Source organism: Nomia melanderi, chromosome 1, assembly GCF_051020985.1.
Source record: "Nomia melanderi isolate GNS246 chromosome 1, iyNomMela1, whole genome shotgun sequence".
NCBI classification, from domain to species: Eukaryota; Metazoa; Arthropoda; class Insecta; order Hymenoptera; family Halictidae; genus Nomia; species Nomia melanderi.
The window spans coordinates 33,700,632-33,720,274 of NC_134999.1; the positions used below are offsets into that span (position 1 = coordinate 33,700,632).

Sequence of the window (19,643 nt, forward strand, 5' to 3'; positions counted from 1 at the left end):
AGATATTGTGCGGTGAATTAAAATGAATTCGTATTTCAGTATTATAATATTTATTTCTGGTGACAAGAATAATAACATGTGGTATGCGAAAACAATTTATTTTTATTAAAATCTGATTGGTCTTTCACACAGTGACATAATAGTGTACTAAATTTCATTAGTTTCAATTTGAATCTTCACATATAAATGTACATTTTTATATTGCTATTTATTTACTGTATAAAGTGGATGAAAATACGACATTGCATAAAACTGTAGTCGAATTGTTTTAAAATTTAAAAAACACACATTTGTTTAGGTACAGCTACAGAGTGATGATTCATGATAGTGTGTAAATAGATTTTTTATCAACCTTTTCTTTTTATTGACTTGTTTCTAATCGTTTAATCTCTTTTGAAATCTCAGCCTTCCTCGCTAACTTATCAAGTATTTCCTTCTCTGGATTTTTCAATAATCCACCCTTGATCTTTTTTTCTAAAGTCTCAATTTCTCGAATTTTCTTTTTTAAATTTTTTAATCTTTTTAGTGGATCTGGTGTAGCAGTTTCAGACTGGTCAGTCACATTTGGTTTTTCTGTTGAGATTTGATTATTTGGTATTGGATTCGCATTAGATTCTGGTTTGTTATTCTGTTGCAAGGCTTCTTTCTTTTGTTCTGGTTGTGAAATTATAGTTTTAGCCAATTCTTCTGTTATATGTTCCATTGTTTTATTTTTATTTTTTTTCTTCTTCTTTTTGACTTCTGATTTCACTGGTGCACCAGGAACGGTTTTAGCCTTGGCTGCCAGCAGCATTTCCTTTTTAGCTTTATGCTCAGCTATGAATTCTGGACTTGCACCTACCGGATATAAGGGTTTATTTTTTATTTGTTTCCCTTTGCTTTCATATCTGAAAAGACAATGATGAGGATGCTGAATTCTAAACAAACAATGATAATATAGTTTTTCTGACAAATCATCACATACAATGGAACTTCTTCTTGTGGAATATATCCATCTTTTACACGCCGTGGCTTGCGCCACGTACCATCTGGACGTTGACTAGCAGGGATGAATGTTCCACCTATGAGAATGTTTGCAATAAGAAAGAATAAATTTTATGAATCAACATGGATCCAAGGTATAAATATTTCTTTTACACAAGTCCCATCAAGTTACGTAAAATCAAATATTTATTTTATATTACATAAATCTGTTAATATTTAGTTAATGGTATAGGAAGAATTAGCATCAGAATGCGGCTTACATTTTGAGCAATATAGGTTGTTTACATCCTACAGGTTATAAATAGTTCATTTGTTGAAAATACCTATATTTTTTAGCAAAGCGGAAAAACGATTTTTACCTTGCTCGTCTTTAACGTAAGCCGACGCCATCGTTATTCGTACGATCGTTCGCCGTGAATATTTTTTTATTATATTTCTTGATAATTTTTACTATCCGCGTGCCATTTTGCGATCGCGAGGACCTCAACCTCCCATGGATTAAGTTCCCTAGATCAATGAATTAAACGCTTCCTACTTTCATTAGAAGATGTCACTACTGTATTATTTTGTTTTCCAGATATCTGTACCTAACAGTGGTAAAATTGCATGGGGAAATTATTTTGTCGGTCGTTGATTATCCAAAAACATCGGTAAAAAGATGGCAGCAAATTGGACTCGACGTTTTCTATATCTTGTAAAAGAACTAGCCAATAATAAGGTATTAGTTATCAAAAGATTTTTATCAATTCTTAAAAGTTAAATCCGCCTATTCTATATTTCAGAATTCACCGATGTTGCTTTTCAAATTGGAAAAACGTTAAGTCTTCGAAGATATTACGCAACAGCTTAACTCGCTAACTCAGAGGAAGACGAATTAATTCATCGCTTAATTGAAGAATCGTGAATTCAATTTCGTCGTTACATTTACCCATCTGCGTATTTACGCGAGAAGTTTTTGTAAAGAATCGAAAACTCTATACGTATAAGTATGCGTGCGTGCACATGTGTATGAGCAAAGTGGCGAGGAACAGAGGGTAACAGCAGCATAATGTATAGGTGAGACGGGTACGCGTTCACGAGAGCGGAAGTCGAGCGCACACAATCAGGATCGGAAGTAATTCCGGTGACCGAACACACTGGGATGGCATTGTTAGCCGATCCGCTGAATAATAATTGGCGTTCGGTGCATTTACATGGTCACGATCGCGAAGCGTCAATATCTTTCCGGATGGAATGGAAACGTCACCCGGTGGCTTTGCTCGGTGATATAGCGTTCGTTCAGTATTTGCCGTGGATCTATGCCTGTGACTTCGCCGTCGCTCTCCACGTACGTATTAACAGTAAATCGAACGGAATCCTTTCTGCTCGTGACAGAGATCCGACCTGCTCCGTTTGTCCCGCGAGACGTAGAATTCATAGATGTATCGAGCCAGCTGCAACCTTTTTTTCTTTTAATTACTCCATTAGATCGTGCAACGGAATACGTTCACCGGAACGTTTCGACGGGGCTGTGTAAAAAGAGAGAAACGAGCGCGCGAAAAAAAAGGGGGTGGCGTGTCGCGATCGCAGCCGTGCAGCGGCAAGCCTGACAGAGACGTATGCACGGAATTCGCCGAGAAAGCGGGGAATCTGCATTCCGGGGGAATTCCTTAAAACGTTTCGAAACAGTTCCGGTTGTTCAACGGCGGAGAGCGCGAAGCAACGACACCGTGATTTAACGAACGTTTCGTTATTAAGCCTCGGAAGTTCGATCCTCCTCCCACGTGGTTTATCGCGTTTCCCGCTCGCCTCTCGGCTTTCCGCAACGATTCTTATCGGTCCAGGGAAATCAAATTCAACGGACGCGTTTCCGCACGAACGGCGAACGTTCTGAATACCGTTTCTGTCTCCCCTTTTAGCCGGAAAGCATTGATTTTACTCGAGCCGAAGTAGCGCATGCATCTACACCGAGTTATGCACGAAATTCAGTTATCCGTGATTTTTGTTTCCCCAGAAGAGGAGGATGGGCTGTTCCCCTAGCGAGCCTTCGTGCACGAAGGGCGGTATACGATTAATGGCCACGAAGCTTGCTTTCACCAAGGGTCAGCTACACAACCTGAACGCATATTTCCGCAAACTGGCCGAGGAGGCTCAAAACGGTGAATGTTTAACGAGTTTCTCCATAAATCTTGCGCATCGATTCGACACGAGCCACGGCAAAGATTGCTCGGCGAACAAACGCAGGGATATCGAATGCGGGAACGAACCTTCCGTACACTGTATCGGTGGCGGTCGCCCGACTTGTCGATTTCTTTCTTTTGTTTCTGCCTCCCCCCCTTTTTTTTGTTTTTTTGGTTACAGTCGTTCGTTGTACGAGAGTGGGACTGTGTTACAGATTCCTCGAGCACTACCGCGATCGAAGCTATCGTCGAGAGATTGGTTCAACGTTTGATGCTGGCCGCCGGCAATCTGGACCGGAGATTCTCGTCTGTGTTTCTCGTTTCGTTGAACGAGCCTCGACGAATGAAGGTAAAAGGGCCGCAGGTGGGGGAGAGTCTCGGGGATCCGACGGAATCGTAACAACTGCCGCAAAGTCGAGAAGTTTAGAAACGTTCCGCGAGAAAGAGGCGCAAAAGATCCATCACGTCAGCTTTTATTTTTCTTCTGTTCAGCGGTTCAAGTTCGAATACTTGCTGCGCATAGACGCGCTGTCTACCCCGACCGCAAGTTCCGTGCCCGAAGTCTCAAGGGTGAGCATCGAGGAGAATGCAGGTCTGCCGGGCTTTATTCGGTTAAAGATACTCGACGCTGGAGCAAAGCCCTGGCGAGAGTACGCGGATGCTGCTGGAAGATTGAGAAGAGATCTCGTGAAAGCCAAATTAGCGAATTTGTTGGCCACGGCTATTAAACGAGGTACCTTCTGCTCGGCGGTGTAGCGGTTTGTCGGATGATTTTGGTTACGTCACGCGATCTATGGAGTCGTCGTTTTCCCAAATTCATTTTCTTGTTTCCTTTTTTTTTCAGATAACGTCGACCCAACGGACGCGAAAGTTTGCGGTTCACCGGGGCAAGTGGTCGACGCCGAGGTCCTCGACAAAATACTGAAGCAACCGGACCACTGTCGGATATTTTACGGGCCTGGTAACGTGTTCTTGAATTATCGGGAAACTTAAATGCCGCCGTTAATTAAGGACGATAAAAGTGTACGATAAATTTCTGCCGCGGATAACGTTGAAGCCTCGAAGCGTTTCCCCATCTTGAGATATTACCGCGCGTTTATCTCTGCGGGCAACAAAAGCGGCTCGCTGCCGGGAATCGTAAACAGGAACGAAATGCTCACCGCCTCGTTATCATCCAGCCGAATTCCTCATTTTGTACGGTCCGCGCGCCACCCACCCTTCAGCTCCATCCCTTATCAACGTCATGCTATCATCCGACGTTTCGCGCTCGTGTCTCCGAACTTTCTTCCAGACGTCACCCCATCTTTCTCCTATTCTCGTCTCCCCTTTCATCCCTTTCGTTCGTCTTCGCCGCAGCGTTGTCCTCCCATCTTTGTATTAAATAACCGATGCGCGAAGCAACTCGGTAATTCGATACACGCCGAGTGTTCTATAAATCAGAACGGGACGCTCGGGCAAAGTTGTTTTAATAACTACTGCAGAGGATTCAGAGTAACGAGCACCGCGAAATATGCCCAGTTTCCGTGTAACTGGATTAAAGAATGCCTCGTAAATCAACGCGAGCCCCGTCTCGCGAAATAACGGGCCTGGATAACGACGCGATTTTTAACAATGCGGGGTATAATCTCGGGGAAAAACGAGCGGCTGCTTAGAGGCATCGGGTTGCTACCGTTTCACGGGATCGCGTGACCTGTTCAGAGCTTGAATCGCTGTTTGTAGCCGTTTCCGATGGGCCATTGCCGGAACCAAAGGATCATCGAGTGGTCTTGATCGAAGACTCTGGAGGGATACTTTTAAGGATAGCGTTGGACGGATGCAAGTCTCGGGAGGTGGAAGTTAGATTGTTAATCGGTATAGGGCTGTCGTCCTGGCCCAGTTCGGCTGACTATCCTCAAAGGTTGCCTCTCTACCACTGTGACGCGCTTCTTCATTACACCGTGGTGCAAAGCGTAAGTGAACCGATTCAAAGTTCTTTGCGTCTTCACGTTTGATTCGAGCGAAGCCAGTAAATTCGGAGGCGTGCTGACTACGAAAGATAGAAGTCTCGGTGTAGAAGATTTTTCTACAAAGCGGAGATCCCGTATTATTTCATGCCCTCGTTTCCTCGTCACTATTCCAGGGCATGTACGCTGTGGCCGTTGGACCGTACCCTGGTGCACGTTGCGAGGACCGAGCAACTCTCTGGGGTATACGTGTTCCGGCAGCAGAGAAAATTATGAGTCAACACTATGCCGCCGACAGTGTACCTGGCCTGACGGAGTCCGCGCTCATAGAAATCTTGCACCAGCTGCGCGAGGGACGTCCCTTGAATCCGCCTATGAAGTCGAAGGTGGGATTCAACGTTTGTTCAAGATACTAAATAATCTCGCAGTCACGACTCTTATTTTTCTTCTTCTTCTTCTTCTTCAACGTATTTTCATTTTATTCGATGGTTCTATTAACGCTTCGCGATTTTTCTGCTCACGCGTGCCCTCCTTCACCCTCGGAAAGTAGTATACTCCGCGAGCTCGAGACACACAAGCAGCGGTAAACCATTCTTAACCGAGTGCACGACAAATTCAGTTCCTCCCGGCGGATTTTATTTCGTCGATTCAATCGGGCGTATCATTTGTTTCCCTTTCTCGGGCGACAGCCAGCGCGGTAGTATTCCGGTGGCCCTCCTATCCCCTGTCTTTGACGGTTTCATCTATGAGAATATCTGGTGCGTTTCATACGTTCGCGCGTCGTCGACAACGACTGATTTCACGCGACGCCCCGACAATAATTCAGCGCGCGTATCCGGCTGCAGCGGCGCGCAGCAGCATCTCGTCGCGCTCGGCCGCGCTTCGCATTCACTTGGTCTCCGATTCTCTGGCCTATTTCTCGTAACACAACCGAGCCGTCTCTCGCCGACCTTTCCCCTTTTCCTTGCCACGTCGTCCTCCTTCTATCCCCTCGGCGATTCAGATGTCTCGGGGTCGACGCTGAAAACCTATTCTTCCCGACGCGCCACTCGAGCCCTGGCTATTTAATAAAAACGCTGCCGCTGGATGCGACTCGGCAATAATTTATCCGGGCCAGCCGCGGCAACCGAACACGCAGCGCCGGTGAATACGTAATGAGAAAAGTTGAATCGATTTGAAAAATTTCCATCCCTGCCGTCGTCCACCCCCCCTTAGCTTTCGGTTTTGTTGCGGGGGCTTGTACTCGCGCGAGAAACGACTTCCTCCTACCGCTTCCCGTGATCACCGGCTGACATTTCAATGAATGCTCTATTATTTCAAACCGAGTATTCGAAATATCGCACGCGAGGAATACCGATTCGCTCGTTTTTCAGCCGACCCGGAAGGGAGATCCTCCTCCGCAGGATCGCCTGCGAGTTGTCTCCAGGCATATACTGAGAACGATGCATCGTTGGTCTCTGGAACGGGCCGGGCCGGATCCACTGACGTGTTGGGCGCCCGATACCCTCTCGCGTCATGTTCTGTTAGTGCTGGACGAGTTAGTCACCGCTTTGAAATGCCAGAACCTCAGATGTTATTTTCTGCCGCGGTGCAACGTGATGCTGCAATGCGCGAGAGGTAATTCGGTTTGCGGTGGGAGAGCGAGAGAGTGAGTGGAAGAGAAAGAAAGAGAGAGAGAGAGAGAGAGAGAGAGAGAGAGAGTGAGAGAGCGAGCGAAGGTGGAAAAGAGGAAAAAAGAGCGCGGCGCGTCGGAGGGCCGCTTTTGTTTTCGTCGCGCGATCCATCCTCCTTTTTGCCGTGATTTTTTTTCTATAGGACAATCAATATCACGCCAACACCCCCACCGACACACGCACAACCCATGGGATCGTCTCGTTTCCATGGAAATCCTTAATTGGTGACGATAACGACGGGTACCATTATCGCGGACGACGAACGTACCGGCAATTTGTACGCGTCCATAAGCTGTTCGACGATACAGTTTGCTATCGAGTCAACATTTTTCATAACACCGTCCTCTGCTCTCTTGGAAGCACACAAAACGCCGCGGACACGCCCCGCGAACTCGATACTCGCAATTCAATCGCGTCGCGATTCCGTCGAAGAGCTCCGAGAGCACGCCAGGACAACGGTCGTCTTTCTGATCACGTGTTTGCGCTTCGTAGGCGGAATAGTGTATCACGAGGATCTCTACGCCTCCGACTGCCGGTTGCTCGAGTCCTACCTAGAGAGCCTGCATCACCGTTCCCTTTCCATGGCCCAAGATGTGCCCAGACCTTTGGACGTTCTGGAAAACGAGCTCATCGTCAGGTGGCGAGAGATCGTGTTCTCGTTACCCAGGGGTACCGCGGATGCAGATTATGGATACAGCCACAGGCAATTGGAATATCTGGGTCTGATCTTGGAGCAAGTGCTGCGGGCGAAGGACTCCGTGGCGCAGGTAGAACCGCGGACAACGACCTCGTTAAGTCCCCCCGGAAACAAAAAAGTACGGCCTCTTTGCGTTATCCACAGAACCACTCGGATAACTCTTCTTGCCTGAACTTCCCGGAGTTTTCTTATCGTATCACCGAGCAAACGGAGAACCTCGTTTTCCTGTTGAAGTTGACCCTTACACAGGCCAAGGAGCAGATCCGCGCAATGACAAATCGACGGACCAGGGCGTACCAGTACTATAAGGACTTGAAAAAAGGGAAGCACTGCAACACGACCAGTCAGTTTGACCGGTCCGTCGCTCTTTTAATCGATGAGGTTAGGGCAGACAGAGAGACTATCGCCATGGACCTAGAGTCTCATCCGATAATGGCCAAGATTCTATTGCAGTGGCTGTATTTCGGTAGGCAAGAGTTTAAACCTTATGCACGTTATGTTTACAAACGAATAATCCTGCTTTAAGATATGTTCAATGGAGATCCTACATTAGCCAAGTCAACCTTATGTTTAAAAGTGAACAGGGGTAAGGAGAAACGCTCGATAGATATGGCGGCTCAGATTCGGCATGTCCTTGTTATTAGCTCTGCACTTTTAAACCTACGGTCGACTTGGCTAACGCGCGACCTCCGCTGTACTCGATATTTGCTATTCAAGGAATGGACTACGACAGGAAGTATCTGGAACCGGTGTTGCGGCCGTATCTGAACAATCTGTTCTACAGCCTGCACGAGAACTGTTGGTACGCCTCGCGTTGGCGGAGCAGGCAAGAGACTTACACCTCCGAGATGCATTCCCTGTCCGCATTCTGCAAATCCGTGATATCCCAAGAAATATCGCCGGCTCTCGGGATCGTAGACTTCTTGTCGAAGGGCTGGCGCTGGGCGGAGGGCGTGACAAAGATGATCGAACGCTCCGGGAATTCTCTGAGGCTGATTCTGTTCGCCGGGGACAAGGTGCTGAGGTACAATCTGACGTTCACGGAGAACAAGGGGCCGAGCGCGTTCTCCACGTGGAGCAAGGCGAGGAGCGTCGGCACGATCGCGAGGAGGAAAAGGATCAGTTCCAGGGCGAGCGAGATACTCGAGTCCCTGTCGGAGTCGAGCGACGTTCCCCGTGAAAACAAGGGTGAGCGAAGAAACATGGTTCGAGTCTTTCTCCGGTCGGTTGTTCGCCGAATAATTTTTGCTGGCGTAAGATCGATAGATGGGATACACGGTGAGAAACGGGGCGGCGGAGCGACACACGAGTAATTACATCGGGCGCGAGAGCTCCACTAAATCAGGTATTAAGATACAAACTTAAGCAAGGACTGCGGAAGCTTCCGGTGGCTCTCGGTTCCGTTGTGCTCACGGGAAACTTGTCGCGACGTAATAAGGTGCTCCAGGCGGGCACGGGTTCGAGTTCGAGTTTAGAGAATTAATTAGATTCCCCAGCACGATTCGTCGGTTCCCGTTGCCACGGGAGCTCTCGAGGACGGGGGAAAAAACGTTGCCAGTTTCCCGAGCGGCGTCGTTCCCCGAAAACATCGACCGACGAAGTTGCTCGCGACTAATAACACCGGCAGAAATCAATTATTTCCGGAGTTGCGTGTGGCGAACGCTACAGCTCTTCGAGCGGCAAAGTCTCGACAGGAAAAAATTCTCCCGTGGGATTTTTCCAATATATCCTGCGGCGCTGGGGCGCCTGTTTCCCCAGACCGGAAAAAGGTTAATTACCTTCCAGCGGCGTGCGTGGCTCGGTGCTCGCAAAATCGCCGGGCAGGATCAATCTCCGAGGTCGAAGACGCGGTGCCGGCGAAAGCCTCCCGCTTCTAGTCGCGTCTTTCTCGAAACATGCGATAGTTCTTCTATATATATCCACGCAGGACTAGTGTCACATGAGCGTCATCTTACGTTGAGGATTTTAATTCTAGAAAGCTAACGTTATCACGTGGGCGAACTCGTTATCGCGCGAAGGGGTAGCCTTTCAGTCGACTGGGAGCTATCGGGCGAAATCCTTCCCCAGGAACAATCCCATTGTTGCGGTGTCGGTTTTATGTATCGCTCCAACGACTGCCGGACATCGGTTTATTACCTCGAAAATGTCGTAAACATACATTCCCGGTTGAATCGAGGTCCGAGGATACTACCTTACTCTTTGTTGCACAGGAGAAGAGTCTCCGATCAGCACGGGGGCAAAAGGGGTCTCCCACTGTGTGCTTTGCTTATAGTTTTGATTGGCGTAACGGTATTGAATAGCAATTGAATAGCAATAGCTGACCAACTAGACCATTCCTCGCAGGGTTGCTCCAGAGCAACACGGAGTACCTACCTTTTAAGATTTCACGACGCAAGCTGAATCGGAACAGCCGCGTAACCGCGTTTGTACATAGAATAACGGGTCGAGTCATTAAGTATTGAAGCCGCGGCGCGCACCGGACGGGAGAGCTCGCGCGGAAGGGATGAAGATTTACGCGAGTGTCGCGGGAGGATATCATAGGTAACGGGCACCGTAAAACTCGAGCCGGAAACGCGCCGGGTGATAGATCAACCGTGCGAGCCGCACCGAAAGACCGGTTCGGTCTCCGCGTTTTAAATCAACGTCGACGCGCAGTGACGTAGGCAAATTTCTGCTCCGCATCCGTACGGACGTCCAACCGTAGGATCCTACGAGCATTTGCGTAAGTCGCGAAATCGATATTCTTGCTAGATGTTGCAGGCCACGTGGAACTGAGGGACGCCAGCCCTTTGACGTATGTCGCGGCGATGTGCAGGCAGCGGGCCCGGCACAGAGGACCCGGCGACCTGGTCTCGGCCATGGTCTCCCTCGGCAAGTTCAGAGTAAGTTTTCCGCTAGTTTTACATGCTCTCCGTTTGCCTATCCTCTTTCTTGCCCCCTTTCCAACAGTCGAGCCGGCCACTTTGAGTTTCAATTTTCCTTGTTTCGCTTTGCTCGGCCGTTCCTATTCCACTTAACGTTCCGCTACCAGAGTTCAGCTCTCGGCGCGGTGTACTCTTTTCGTTTCCTCCGCTTCCCCCGTGTATTCTAATGTACAGACAGTTATCGCTTATTACGTTGTATACCATCGGAGATCCGATTTACCGTGGAAATCAATACGCTTATCTGAAAAGATGGGATTCGTTCGCTTTCCACCTACGGTTCGTCGCGCTCGCCCGTTGAACGATATCAGTTTCAAACGACGTATGGAGGCCACCGCCGAGGGGTTTCTAGAAGACCGGGCCAGCCGAGGAAGAGCGAACTCATCCTTTCCTGACGGAGCGACGCCCGCGGGACTGCCGAACGTAAATCAGTCCCGCCGCGTCGCAATTCCGATCATCTCGGTCAGTATATCATCCCGGGTCGCAGCGCCGGTTCGATGGCCGATTATTTGTCGGAGTAATTTCCGCGGTGAAACTTGCATTCCCGCACGTTCGCGTCCCGGTGTTTGCCCGTCGGAGTTTCGGCTCCGCTTTCATTCCGGGCAGCAGACGCAGGCCAGCTTAATTACACACAGTTCGCGCAGTTTCATTAGATTAGACGAGCACGGATTTCCGACGGGGACGCGGCGATGCGGCCACGCGCTCGCGCGCGCCGGCGTCCCGAGCAGGCAATTCCGGGACAGTAATTTCGCGCAATCGTCCGCCGGAAAAGGAACGCCGCGACGCCGTCGAGCCGATCAGACGCGACGCCAGATTTTCTATGACAATAACATCGATGCGACCAGCTCGAAGGAAATCGTGGAGTTCGCTGCCACCGTCTCCCGCAGTTTCCGGCGATCTTCCCTTAACGCGCGTCCCGTTACGTCGGTTTACATAATCGGCTGGCAGGAGATTTAATACTAACTGTATCGGTACTTTCCTTATTGTAACCAGTGAAATATTTGGCTGCGAAATTAAGGTGAACGAGTTGGTGATAAATTGTAGTAGTTCTCAAACCTCCTGATGCTGGTGGATGCAGTGCTAGCGAAAGGTCGGGAACAATTCCTAATGGACACGGTTTACACCTGGAAACTTTGAACACTTCTCATAGTATTCCGTGGAAGCCTCAAATAGGTGATGAATTGTTTTTTAGTGGATACAGAAACAAGGACAATTAAAACGCTCGATCTATAGTGGCTTTCGTGTATATTACCTTTTTGAACAATACGCCACTACAGCGGCACAATTCTTTTTCTGTTATCGATAATTGTCTATATTGTAATCTAATCTAACGCAATTGCACTGTGGGGAATTCTATCAGCCTCGAGTCACAGTGATATCACATTTATGATATATAGACCGCGTAGCTAAAAGTTTAATCGGACAGTACAGAATTGATATAAAGGTAAATGAGAGGACTCGCAGAATTTGACATCTCATTTGACCGTTTAGGAAGCCATACTATATCTTCGCTCATTTCGCGATGGTGCGTCTCTGAAGGTTTTCTTCCTCGATTAGACTGGAAAGGCTTTCAATGTGCAGGTCAAGAACGTTGAAATTAGAATGGCTTGTCGTTAGTTGAAAATGAGTGAACGATGAAGAGGAATCGGAACCTCCCGATCGAGGAGTCGTTTATTCCGCTACTCGAGGAATTTGCATTTCCGCGAACGACGCGAGAGGAAGAGGCGAATCGAAGTCGAATCTCGGACGGAACAACGGGAAAAATTCAACGAACCGTCGTTGCAGCGCGTCGTCTGCCTGCCTCTGGCGTGCGCGCCGTGTGTGCACGTGCATGCGTATGACGAAGGGACGTTTATCTCCCGCCAGGAGACTTCTTCCTTGACAACGCGAATTAAACGTCGCTCGCACGTCTCTGCCAAGAAAACCGGCTCCGCGCCGGGTATATCGTCGTTATTCCCTTCCAGCCCCCATCTCGTATAAATCTCCGGGGAATATAAATTGACTTTTAATCGGCCCGAAAATGAGCGTTAATGCGACGAACACGTTGGACCGTGGCTTCTATTAAATCTCGCTCGCGGGACCGATTATGTTTCTTTCGGGGACGCGGCGGAAGAGAGACGGCGGAACGCGTCTATTGAGGCGACGCTGAAAGCCTCGTAGTCAAGGCGAATTATACTTGATACAATCGCGGGCTAATTAACGTTGGACGCAATAACGAACCCTCGAAAAATCTCTACAGACGCGTCAATTAGACTCGAGCGGAGAGAGGGCCATTAAAGAGGCGAATGTTTTCAAAGCTGCGTGTCCTTTCCTCGGTGATTTTGGGTCAGACTTCCGGTTTTCGTGGGTTTTCGAGCGGCAGAATTGAAATCCGATTTAATGCTTCGGGAAAGCCGCCCGGCTGCGAGGAACTGCGAAGTGAAACCTCGGTTTACGGCGGAGATCATAAAATCGGGTTTGCCGTGCCGCCTCAAAGGATCGCGTCGCTGCAACAACCGACAGGAAGACTGTTGTCAATATCGCTAGCGGTTAGCAGCGGTCGCTTACCGGTCAGCAGCGGTCAATAGTGGTCGCTTGCTGGTCAGTAACGGTAAATAGCGACTGACGACGTCCTCGCGAACAACGCTGATGCATTTCGAAAGAAGAAACTGCGGACTCCGTACCTCGCGACGCTTCGATTATCCTCCCATCGCTCGTGGGATCGACGTCCGTCGGGACGCTGTTCCCTTTAACTGTTGCAGGAGTGCTTACCTCTCGCCGATGGAGTTTCTAAACGCGAGCGCCGTTCGTTGAGCGATAATCATCGACGAGACTTTCTTTCGAACTCCATCGGGAGACGCAGTCACGGATTACTTTTGATTGAGAACGCTTAAAGGATAACGGGTCGCTCCGCGTTTCCTCTGGTGCGCAGCGATAAGTTTCCTCCCGAAGACGAGGTGAGGTATTCGAAATTAATTCCATTGTTCTAATATTTTTTATTTCGCAACGGCACACGTTTCCACCGAGAGCAATATTAATTAATTCATCGGAACTTTCCTCTACGAGTGACGCGGAGATATGACGCTGTCTAGAAGGATCCCGGTAAAAGCGCATCGTGAAAAATACTGCGACGTGCCCGCCGGCCGAGAACGGACTATAAAACGCGGGAGAGGAGAATTAAAGAGAGACGAAGTTCCCTGAAGAGAACGGTGTTCTAGAGCCCCGATTGCCAGGCCGCGCGTCACCGTCGTGCAACGGTGATTCGGTGGAAGAGGCTTCTTTGTCACACATCGATCCATCAATCTGGCAATTTAATACTGGTTCGACAGTCTAATTTTCTTCGAGACTCTCTGCAGGATCCTCCGGGTGCCCGGTCGATTAACCCGCCGGATAATTAGACGGAAGCCATTCCGGGGCTGCTCGCCGCGAGAAACGGACGGACGAAAGTCATGCAAACGACGGGACACGATCCTGCACTTACGAGCGCCGAAACTTTTTTACGGCCCGTTAGGAATATCGTTCCATCCGCTCGAATTCTCGACTTCGGTCTCTCTTCTGCGAACGATCTCAGGGATCGCCGAGGACTTTCCTGGAGGTTTTCGGTCTCCGGAGGGCCTTAAACGTATCAGCATCCGAGGGAACTAAAGGATCGGGTCAGCGAGTTCTCGCTGGTTGCCGAAAGCTTACCGTTAGAACCAAGAAGTCGGATTGATCTTTTCCAATTTTGTCATAGGAACTCCGAGACTGCATCCACTTCAGTCTCGATTGATTCATCGATGCATCCGTCGTCTTTTCAATATTTGTAAAGGGAGGCATCAGCTATTGATTCTCGCGTTGAAACCCCTTGATTTTCTTGTATTCGACTCGGTGTTCGTCGAATAAAGGTGACTCGTCTATCGCCAGGTTCTGGCCGAGGCTCCTCGCAGCGAGGAGTCGAGCGTTCATCGTACAGACGAGTCCCCGATTCAATATTTGAACCGGTGTTTCAGCGATAAAACATTCGAACAATTCGGCGGGTGCTTCCGCCTCAGAAGCCAACAGATCTACGGCGTTCGACGAACGGGACTTCCGACGGAGGATCGATAAAACTCCGTCCGATCCTCCTGTGTCGGTGCCGGGGCGGGCGCAGTTGGAATGGGATTCTTTTATAGAGGTTCCGTGGCGGTTGCTACTTACCCGATTAACGTTCCCATCGGTCGAGCCGTCGGCGTCCGGAACTATTCTTCCCAACGAAATAAATGGCGGTTGCTTCCTCTCCCGTTCGAATCTCCCGCGGGACAAGCTTATTTCGCTGTGTTCACCAAATACAACGCGTTGCTTTGCATATCTATGGAACCAACCAGAGATATATTAAAATATGTTCCCCTAGAGAAGCGAAAGAAAAAAGGAAACAAGCGCGGCATTGATTAAAATGGGAACCACGATGGTTATGAAAGCTAGCGTAGACGAAGGCTCGGTTCAATCGGTCTCGTCCCGCGATCCTCCTTTTTTCCACGGCCTGCCTAGCCCGTTCCGATAGCGCGCAATTACGCGTCAGATGGCAAGCTTTCCTGATGGAACGCTCCCGCGGAATCGTCGGATTTCTTCCCCCGCTTTCCTCCCCTTCCTCCTTCGCGAGCCAACTTCGCGATCCAACGGGGACAATCGAACGCGAGCAGGGGATGAAACAGCGTCACGACGTTCCCCGCTTTGTTTATCCGCGACGCTGCCGGGTAGAGCGCCCGGAGCCACGCTCTTCAACTAATTTCCGGCTGCGCGTGCTTCCGTCATTTGGAAGCCGCGCGAGTATCGCTTCGATGGTAGTTCCTCTCTCGAAGAATATTTTTTCTCGGCCTGGACGAGATTTTCCAACGATGGAGATCCATCGCGGCTCGTTTACGACGGTGTCTCTTCGATCGAGCGGTTATTCAGCACGCTTTCTATCGGAGCGAGGCAATAACCTCGTTTAACAGGCGAGTTATCGAACGATAGAATCAAACGACCGTGCCTATTAAAATGTCGATCGACTTACCTAGTATCTTTCCAATGATTGTAAATGAAGAAATCTTAAACGAGTGATTCTAGCGTTCAGAAGGTAGCGTTTCACGGTATCGGTATCGACTCGATCGAGACTATCAATGCGAGGCATCGATGCCTGCAGAATTCCGTCGATGAAATTATGTCCCCGGGGCGTGAACGATTTTTCCCGATATCTTTCAACGATTTCACCGGCGCCCGCCGCCCCCGCCGTCCCACGGAATCGCTCAATAGCCGGGCTACGAAACAGTCTCTTGAACGCGGAATAAAAAGGAGTCTCGTCTCGTGTCCCCTGCACCCTGCGGACGTGCGCGCGCGCACGTGTGTACGTGTGTACGTATCTCCGGAGCCACCGAAGGCGAATAAAAAGGGAAAAAGTGGACACGTATTTACTTTCCCGAAGCGCCCTCGCGAGCTATACCAGCCAGCCGAGTAGCTCTTGGCTCCTGCTTCTCGTCTCCGTCCTCCGTGTGCCAACTAACTTTCTACTTAAAGAGCGACAGCCCGAGAATCGGCCCACAGACCGGCCCCACCCACCCGCGCCCCTTATGCTTATGGAAAATGCGTTTCGCGCTTCAAAACTAAGTTTAATCCTTCGCCGCTGTCGGACCCGCGCGGCGACGCGAGCCCTCGTCCCTTTCTTCCGTTCGAATCTTTAAACGGAAAAGAATCGCCGAGGGAAATTCGCGCGAACGCGTCCCGGCTCATGAAAATTTCCTACGGAGCTCCTTCGAATATGCTCGAAGGATTCGATTCAACGGCGGAGAGTCGCTTAAAATTCGAATATCGGTGATTCCAGGTTTTGCAGGAAGTCGCGACGTTCCTGCCGCGGGAGCAGCGGGTCCGCGTGCTGGATACGGTGCAAAGGCTTGCCAGGGAATCCTCTCGCGCTTCCAGAAAGGCCACCGGCAGCCTGGATCCATCGGGCTCACCGAGGGAAGTTTACAGACCCAAGTACGCTTTCTTCGGAATCGTCGCCTTTAACGTTTCGCCATCCGCGACAAAGTCTGCTTTTACAATTAATCGGTCCTTTAGAGCGGAGTCAAAGCGTCGCGGAGCCGACAACGGGCACCGAGACTCCGCTGCTCGGCTGCCGGGGCGCATAATGGTGTACCTCTTTTCTCGCTTCAGGCCGGAATCGGATTTGGTGGATTCGTCGGTTCGATTATCGCCCGGCGTTCGCGAGCGGCGCATCATCGCGGAGCACCAGAAACAGCTCGAAAGGGAGATGCAAGAGATGCACGACACGCTGCGACGCAACGTGCTGACGAGACACCGCGCTTCCGCCTGGGACTCGAACTCCGTGTCGTCCTGGAGCTCCTCGATCGATTCGTTCGCGGGCACAATAACTCTTCGAAAATATCGTGCGCCGATATGGGACGCGATCAAAGGTTCTCCGTTCTCCTTTTCCGTCCATCGTTTCTCTTTCTCTCGCTATTTCTTCCCCTTTCACTCCGTTGGCCCGTGATATTCTCTAATTCCGAGTTTACCCGCGCGAATCGGCCCGTTTTGTCGAGCGAACGCGTCGCTCGCGGACGCGATCGGTTTCCACGAAGTCAATTATATTATTCCGCTCGGCGTTCCGCGGTATTTGCATTCGTCTCGGTTCGAGAGGAGGTTCAGTGGATTCGTTTGATATGGACGCGGCGGTTTTGCTCTCGCGGACTATTTTTTTCGCGGCCGGGAGAGCGCCGATGGAGGGTAACTTGATGCAAACAATACGGTAATCGATTTTTCAATTCCAGGAGGCTCGCCGACGCGGGCCGGCCATGCCGCGTGCCGGGACAGCAGCGTCGCGACGAATAAATCCGGCGAGATGATCAGCCGCGAGGAATCGCCCACCTGGAACACGACGGACGCTCGCAGGATGCTCGACGAGTCCAAGAACGGAGACGAATTGCCGTCTTGGGATGCGTTAGAGGCGACGTTGAATAGGAGGCTGTGTAATTACGGCAACGCTCTCGCGGAATCCTCGGAGATGGACGAATGCACGGGCGGGAGCTGCGCGAGGCCGCGAGAATGAGCGTTCCCGGGTAACGGACGTTTCAGAGTTTTCGAAATCAAAGTTCGAGGCGTTCCGAACTGTCTGCAAGTTAAAAATGCATGTTCCGATCGTCTTCCGACACTCGGCCGACATTCCCAACGACCCGACACTGCACGGAACAACTCTCGACACGGGCGGTTGCCACGTTTCCTGTGGAACGGTGTACAAATGTTTCCCTTGGAAGATATTTAACAGCCGAGTATCTCGGGGTTGTTCCGGCACGCCGATGGAACTCGAAAGGAACATATTTCTCGCGGAGCGGGGAGCCACGCGTTCCCGGAGACCTCCGGTTGACTCGCGAGTATATAATAGTTACGGGGCGGGCCGCGTAGAACGGCCCAAGCATCGCCTTAAATTTTCATTTACGTCCGAAACCGGCGATTACGTCCATTCAGCGAGCGCCAACTTCCGTTCCGTCCACTCGCTAATTAATGGGAGCCACGGCCCGCCAGGAATTCCAGCGGGGTTAGCGTCGACTGATTTTGGCAAATTCGACGGGAAAAGGAAAATTCCTGGTTCGCTTAAAGCGCGCCTCGCCGTACCCCGGTCTCATCAATCTTCACCACCTAAGGCTACTCCGTGACCGTACATTTTTATTAAGGATCCTCGGCTAGGCCAAGGCAACGTTCCTCCACCGAGAAGCCTTCCTGTGTACACGAAACCTTCCTCCGGCTTCCACGGGAGCTCTCTCTCTCTCTCTCTCTCTCTCTCTCTCTCTCTCTCTCTCTCTCTCTCTCTCTCTCTCTCTCTCTCCGTCGACCGCCTTAAATTGCGAAAAGATGTAAGGTTACTTTATCGGGGCAAGATTATTCGATTCCGGCCAACCTGCCCGGGACACGGAATATAAAGTAACGCGGGCCCTCCCGTTCGACGGGAAGTTTCCAACGGTGGAACGCCGGAAAATCGTGGCCCCTTCCGGCAATCGGAAGCTCCGGCGAATGGTAATTAACCCGATTAAAGGCCGATGCCGCGTTAACGTTAACGTTTCATTTGCAATTTTTCTTCCGGTAGATTTACATTATCGAATCATTCCCAGTGTCAACGCAGCGGCGGAACGGGATTCGCAAGGATACGCTTAACAATCCCGAGAATCGCGTTAGCCGGGTCGCGGGAGGAAAAATAATTCAGCTTTAAAATAAATTGCCCGGGAATCTCCTCGAGTGGTTTATTTAATTTGCGCGCGCGGCAGCGGTGCGCCGGCTTTGAGTTCAAAGAATGGATTTTCCTTTGCCGGGAAGTTACACGGTCGCGGTCCAGCAGTGGGTCAAGTTCGTGGAACGCGCTTAAACTAAATCCGCTCGGAGGGTCGGCGTGTATTAACTCCGCCGTCTCCCGGGCCAGTCGATAAATTTCTATAGCCCGAGCCGCACGAAAATCGCGGCCCGAAAACACGGTTCCCTATTATTTCCCGCCGGGTAGAATTTTCCGATCGAAAAACTGTATTCAGGAACGGTCGGTTAGCGATTTAGCAGGGCGAGCCGGGGACGGGACAATGTAGAGCGCGGCCGGTAGCCGGCGCAAATTGGAAGCAGAAGCGGCCTGTGTTCGCCATGGGCGCGATTCGATTAAACGAATTTAAAATAGCGCAAGTTTGCCAGCGGGCCCGGTAATTGGCAATTAAAGTCGCGCGGAATGAACAGCATTGTTCGAGCCCTATCGGTGAGTCATCGAGTTTCACTCGCGCGCACTCCACCGCGGAATGCCTGCGACCCGTTTCATTATTTTCCCTTCATTTGTCCGCTTAGTTTTTCCCCGTTCCGCGGCGGTGCGTCGCACCGGCGGCCGTTAAACTGCAACTGCGAGCGGCGCGTCGGCGATTCCAGTCACGTCGGCGTTCGCGCGAACGCCCGGGCTCCGTTAAGACCGTGTTAGTCCCCGTTTTAATCTCCCGCGTTCCTGGATGCTTCGGCCACGAATATTCTTCTCCCTCTCCCGGCGTCCTGTCCCGCGTTCCACCGTCTCGCCGAATCATTCCGCGGTTCCTTCCGGTCGCCGCGAGAGATCGGTCGATCGATCAATTACAGTACGCGGGAATGAAACAAAGAAACGCCGCCGGTGCGGAGTCGTTCGGGTTTATCGACCCGGAAGCGCCGCGCCAATAACAGTGGAAAACGGTGACCGTAAAAGCGTTCGGGACTTTGATTCCGCGCGGAGGATGTCGCACGGTCGGCCAGCGGGAAGAACGCCGAAAGTGGAAGGGGCCGAAGGACAAAGGGGTCGAGGGGGA

At 50.5% G+C, this 19,643-nt stretch overlaps 2 protein-coding genes across 4 annotated transcripts; one reads left to right on the forward strand and one right to left on the reverse strand.

Moving 5' to 3' along the window:
• Window positions 1–20: 20 nt before the first annotated feature.
• Window positions 21–19,640, forward strand: LOC116432130 (uncharacterized). 3 transcript variants are annotated; one of them, XM_076368785.1, is made up of 17 exons: window positions 21–81; window positions 1,562–1,702; window positions 1,767–2,311; window positions 2,978–3,122; window positions 3,359–3,492; window positions 3,636–3,876; window positions 3,988–4,104; window positions 4,863–5,092; window positions 5,263–5,472; window positions 6,460–6,703; window positions 7,252–7,526; window positions 7,601–7,922; window positions 8,174–8,644; window positions 10,208–10,338; window positions 16,172–16,326; window positions 16,504–16,763; window positions 17,118–19,640. In XM_076368785.1, the coding sequence occupies exons 3-17, from the start codon at window positions 2,126–2,128 to the stop codon at window positions 17,393–17,395; spliced, it is 3,399 nt and encodes a 1,132-aa protein (XP_076224900.1). In that variant the 5' UTR covers window positions 21–81; window positions 1,562–1,702; window positions 1,767–2,125; the 3' UTR covers window positions 17,396–19,640. The 3 variants fall into 3 exon arrangements, with proteins under 3 accessions (XP_076224900.1, XP_031844380.1, XP_031844381.1); XM_031988520.2 differs by lacking the exon at window positions 21–81 and adding an exon at window positions 881–1,118; XM_031988521.2 differs by lacking the exon at window positions 21–81 and adding an exon at window positions 881–1,118 and having other exon boundaries at window positions 2,981–3,122.
• Window positions 83–1,488, reverse strand: Pym (partner of Y14 and mago). The gene is made up of 3 exons (XM_076368911.1): window positions 1,344–1,488; window positions 965–1,061; window positions 83–887 (listed from the first exon to the last, which is right to left on the reverse strand). The coding sequence occupies exons 1-3, from the start codon at window positions 1,372–1,374 to the stop codon at window positions 362–364; spliced, it is 654 nt and encodes a 217-aa protein (XP_076225026.1). The 5' UTR covers window positions 1,375–1,488; the 3' UTR covers window positions 83–361.
• Window positions 19,641–19,643: the final 3 nt, after the last annotated feature.

What these genes read in the sequence shown, in the direction of transcription:
- Pym (XM_076368911.1), bottom strand. Translation starts at nt 1,374, where the DNA reads ATGGCGTCGGCTTACGTTAAAGACGAGCAAG. An exon ending in TTACGTTAAAGACGAGCAAG is followed by an intron (nt 1,062 to 1,343) that starts GTAAAAATCGTT and finishes ACATTCTCATAG; the next exon opens with GTGGAACATTCATCCCTGCT. An exon ending in CCACAAGAAGAAGTTCCATT is followed by an intron (nt 888 to 964) that starts GTATGTGATGAT and finishes TTGTCTTTTCAG; the next exon opens with ATATGAAAGCAAAGGGAAAC.
- LOC116432130 (XM_076368785.1), top strand. Translation starts at nt 2,126, where the DNA reads ATGGCATTGTTAGCCGATCCGCTGAATAATAATTGGCGTTCGGTGCAT. An exon ending in CGTTCCCCGTGAAAACAAGG is followed by an intron (nt 8,645 to 10,207) that starts GTGAGCGAAGAA and finishes TATTCTTGCTAG; the next exon opens with ATGTTGCAGGCCACGTGGAA. An exon ending in TCTCCCTCGGCAAGTTCAGA is followed by an intron (nt 10,339 to 16,171) that starts GTAAGTTTTCCG and finishes CGGTGATTCCAG; the next exon opens with GTTTTGCAGGAAGTCGCGAC.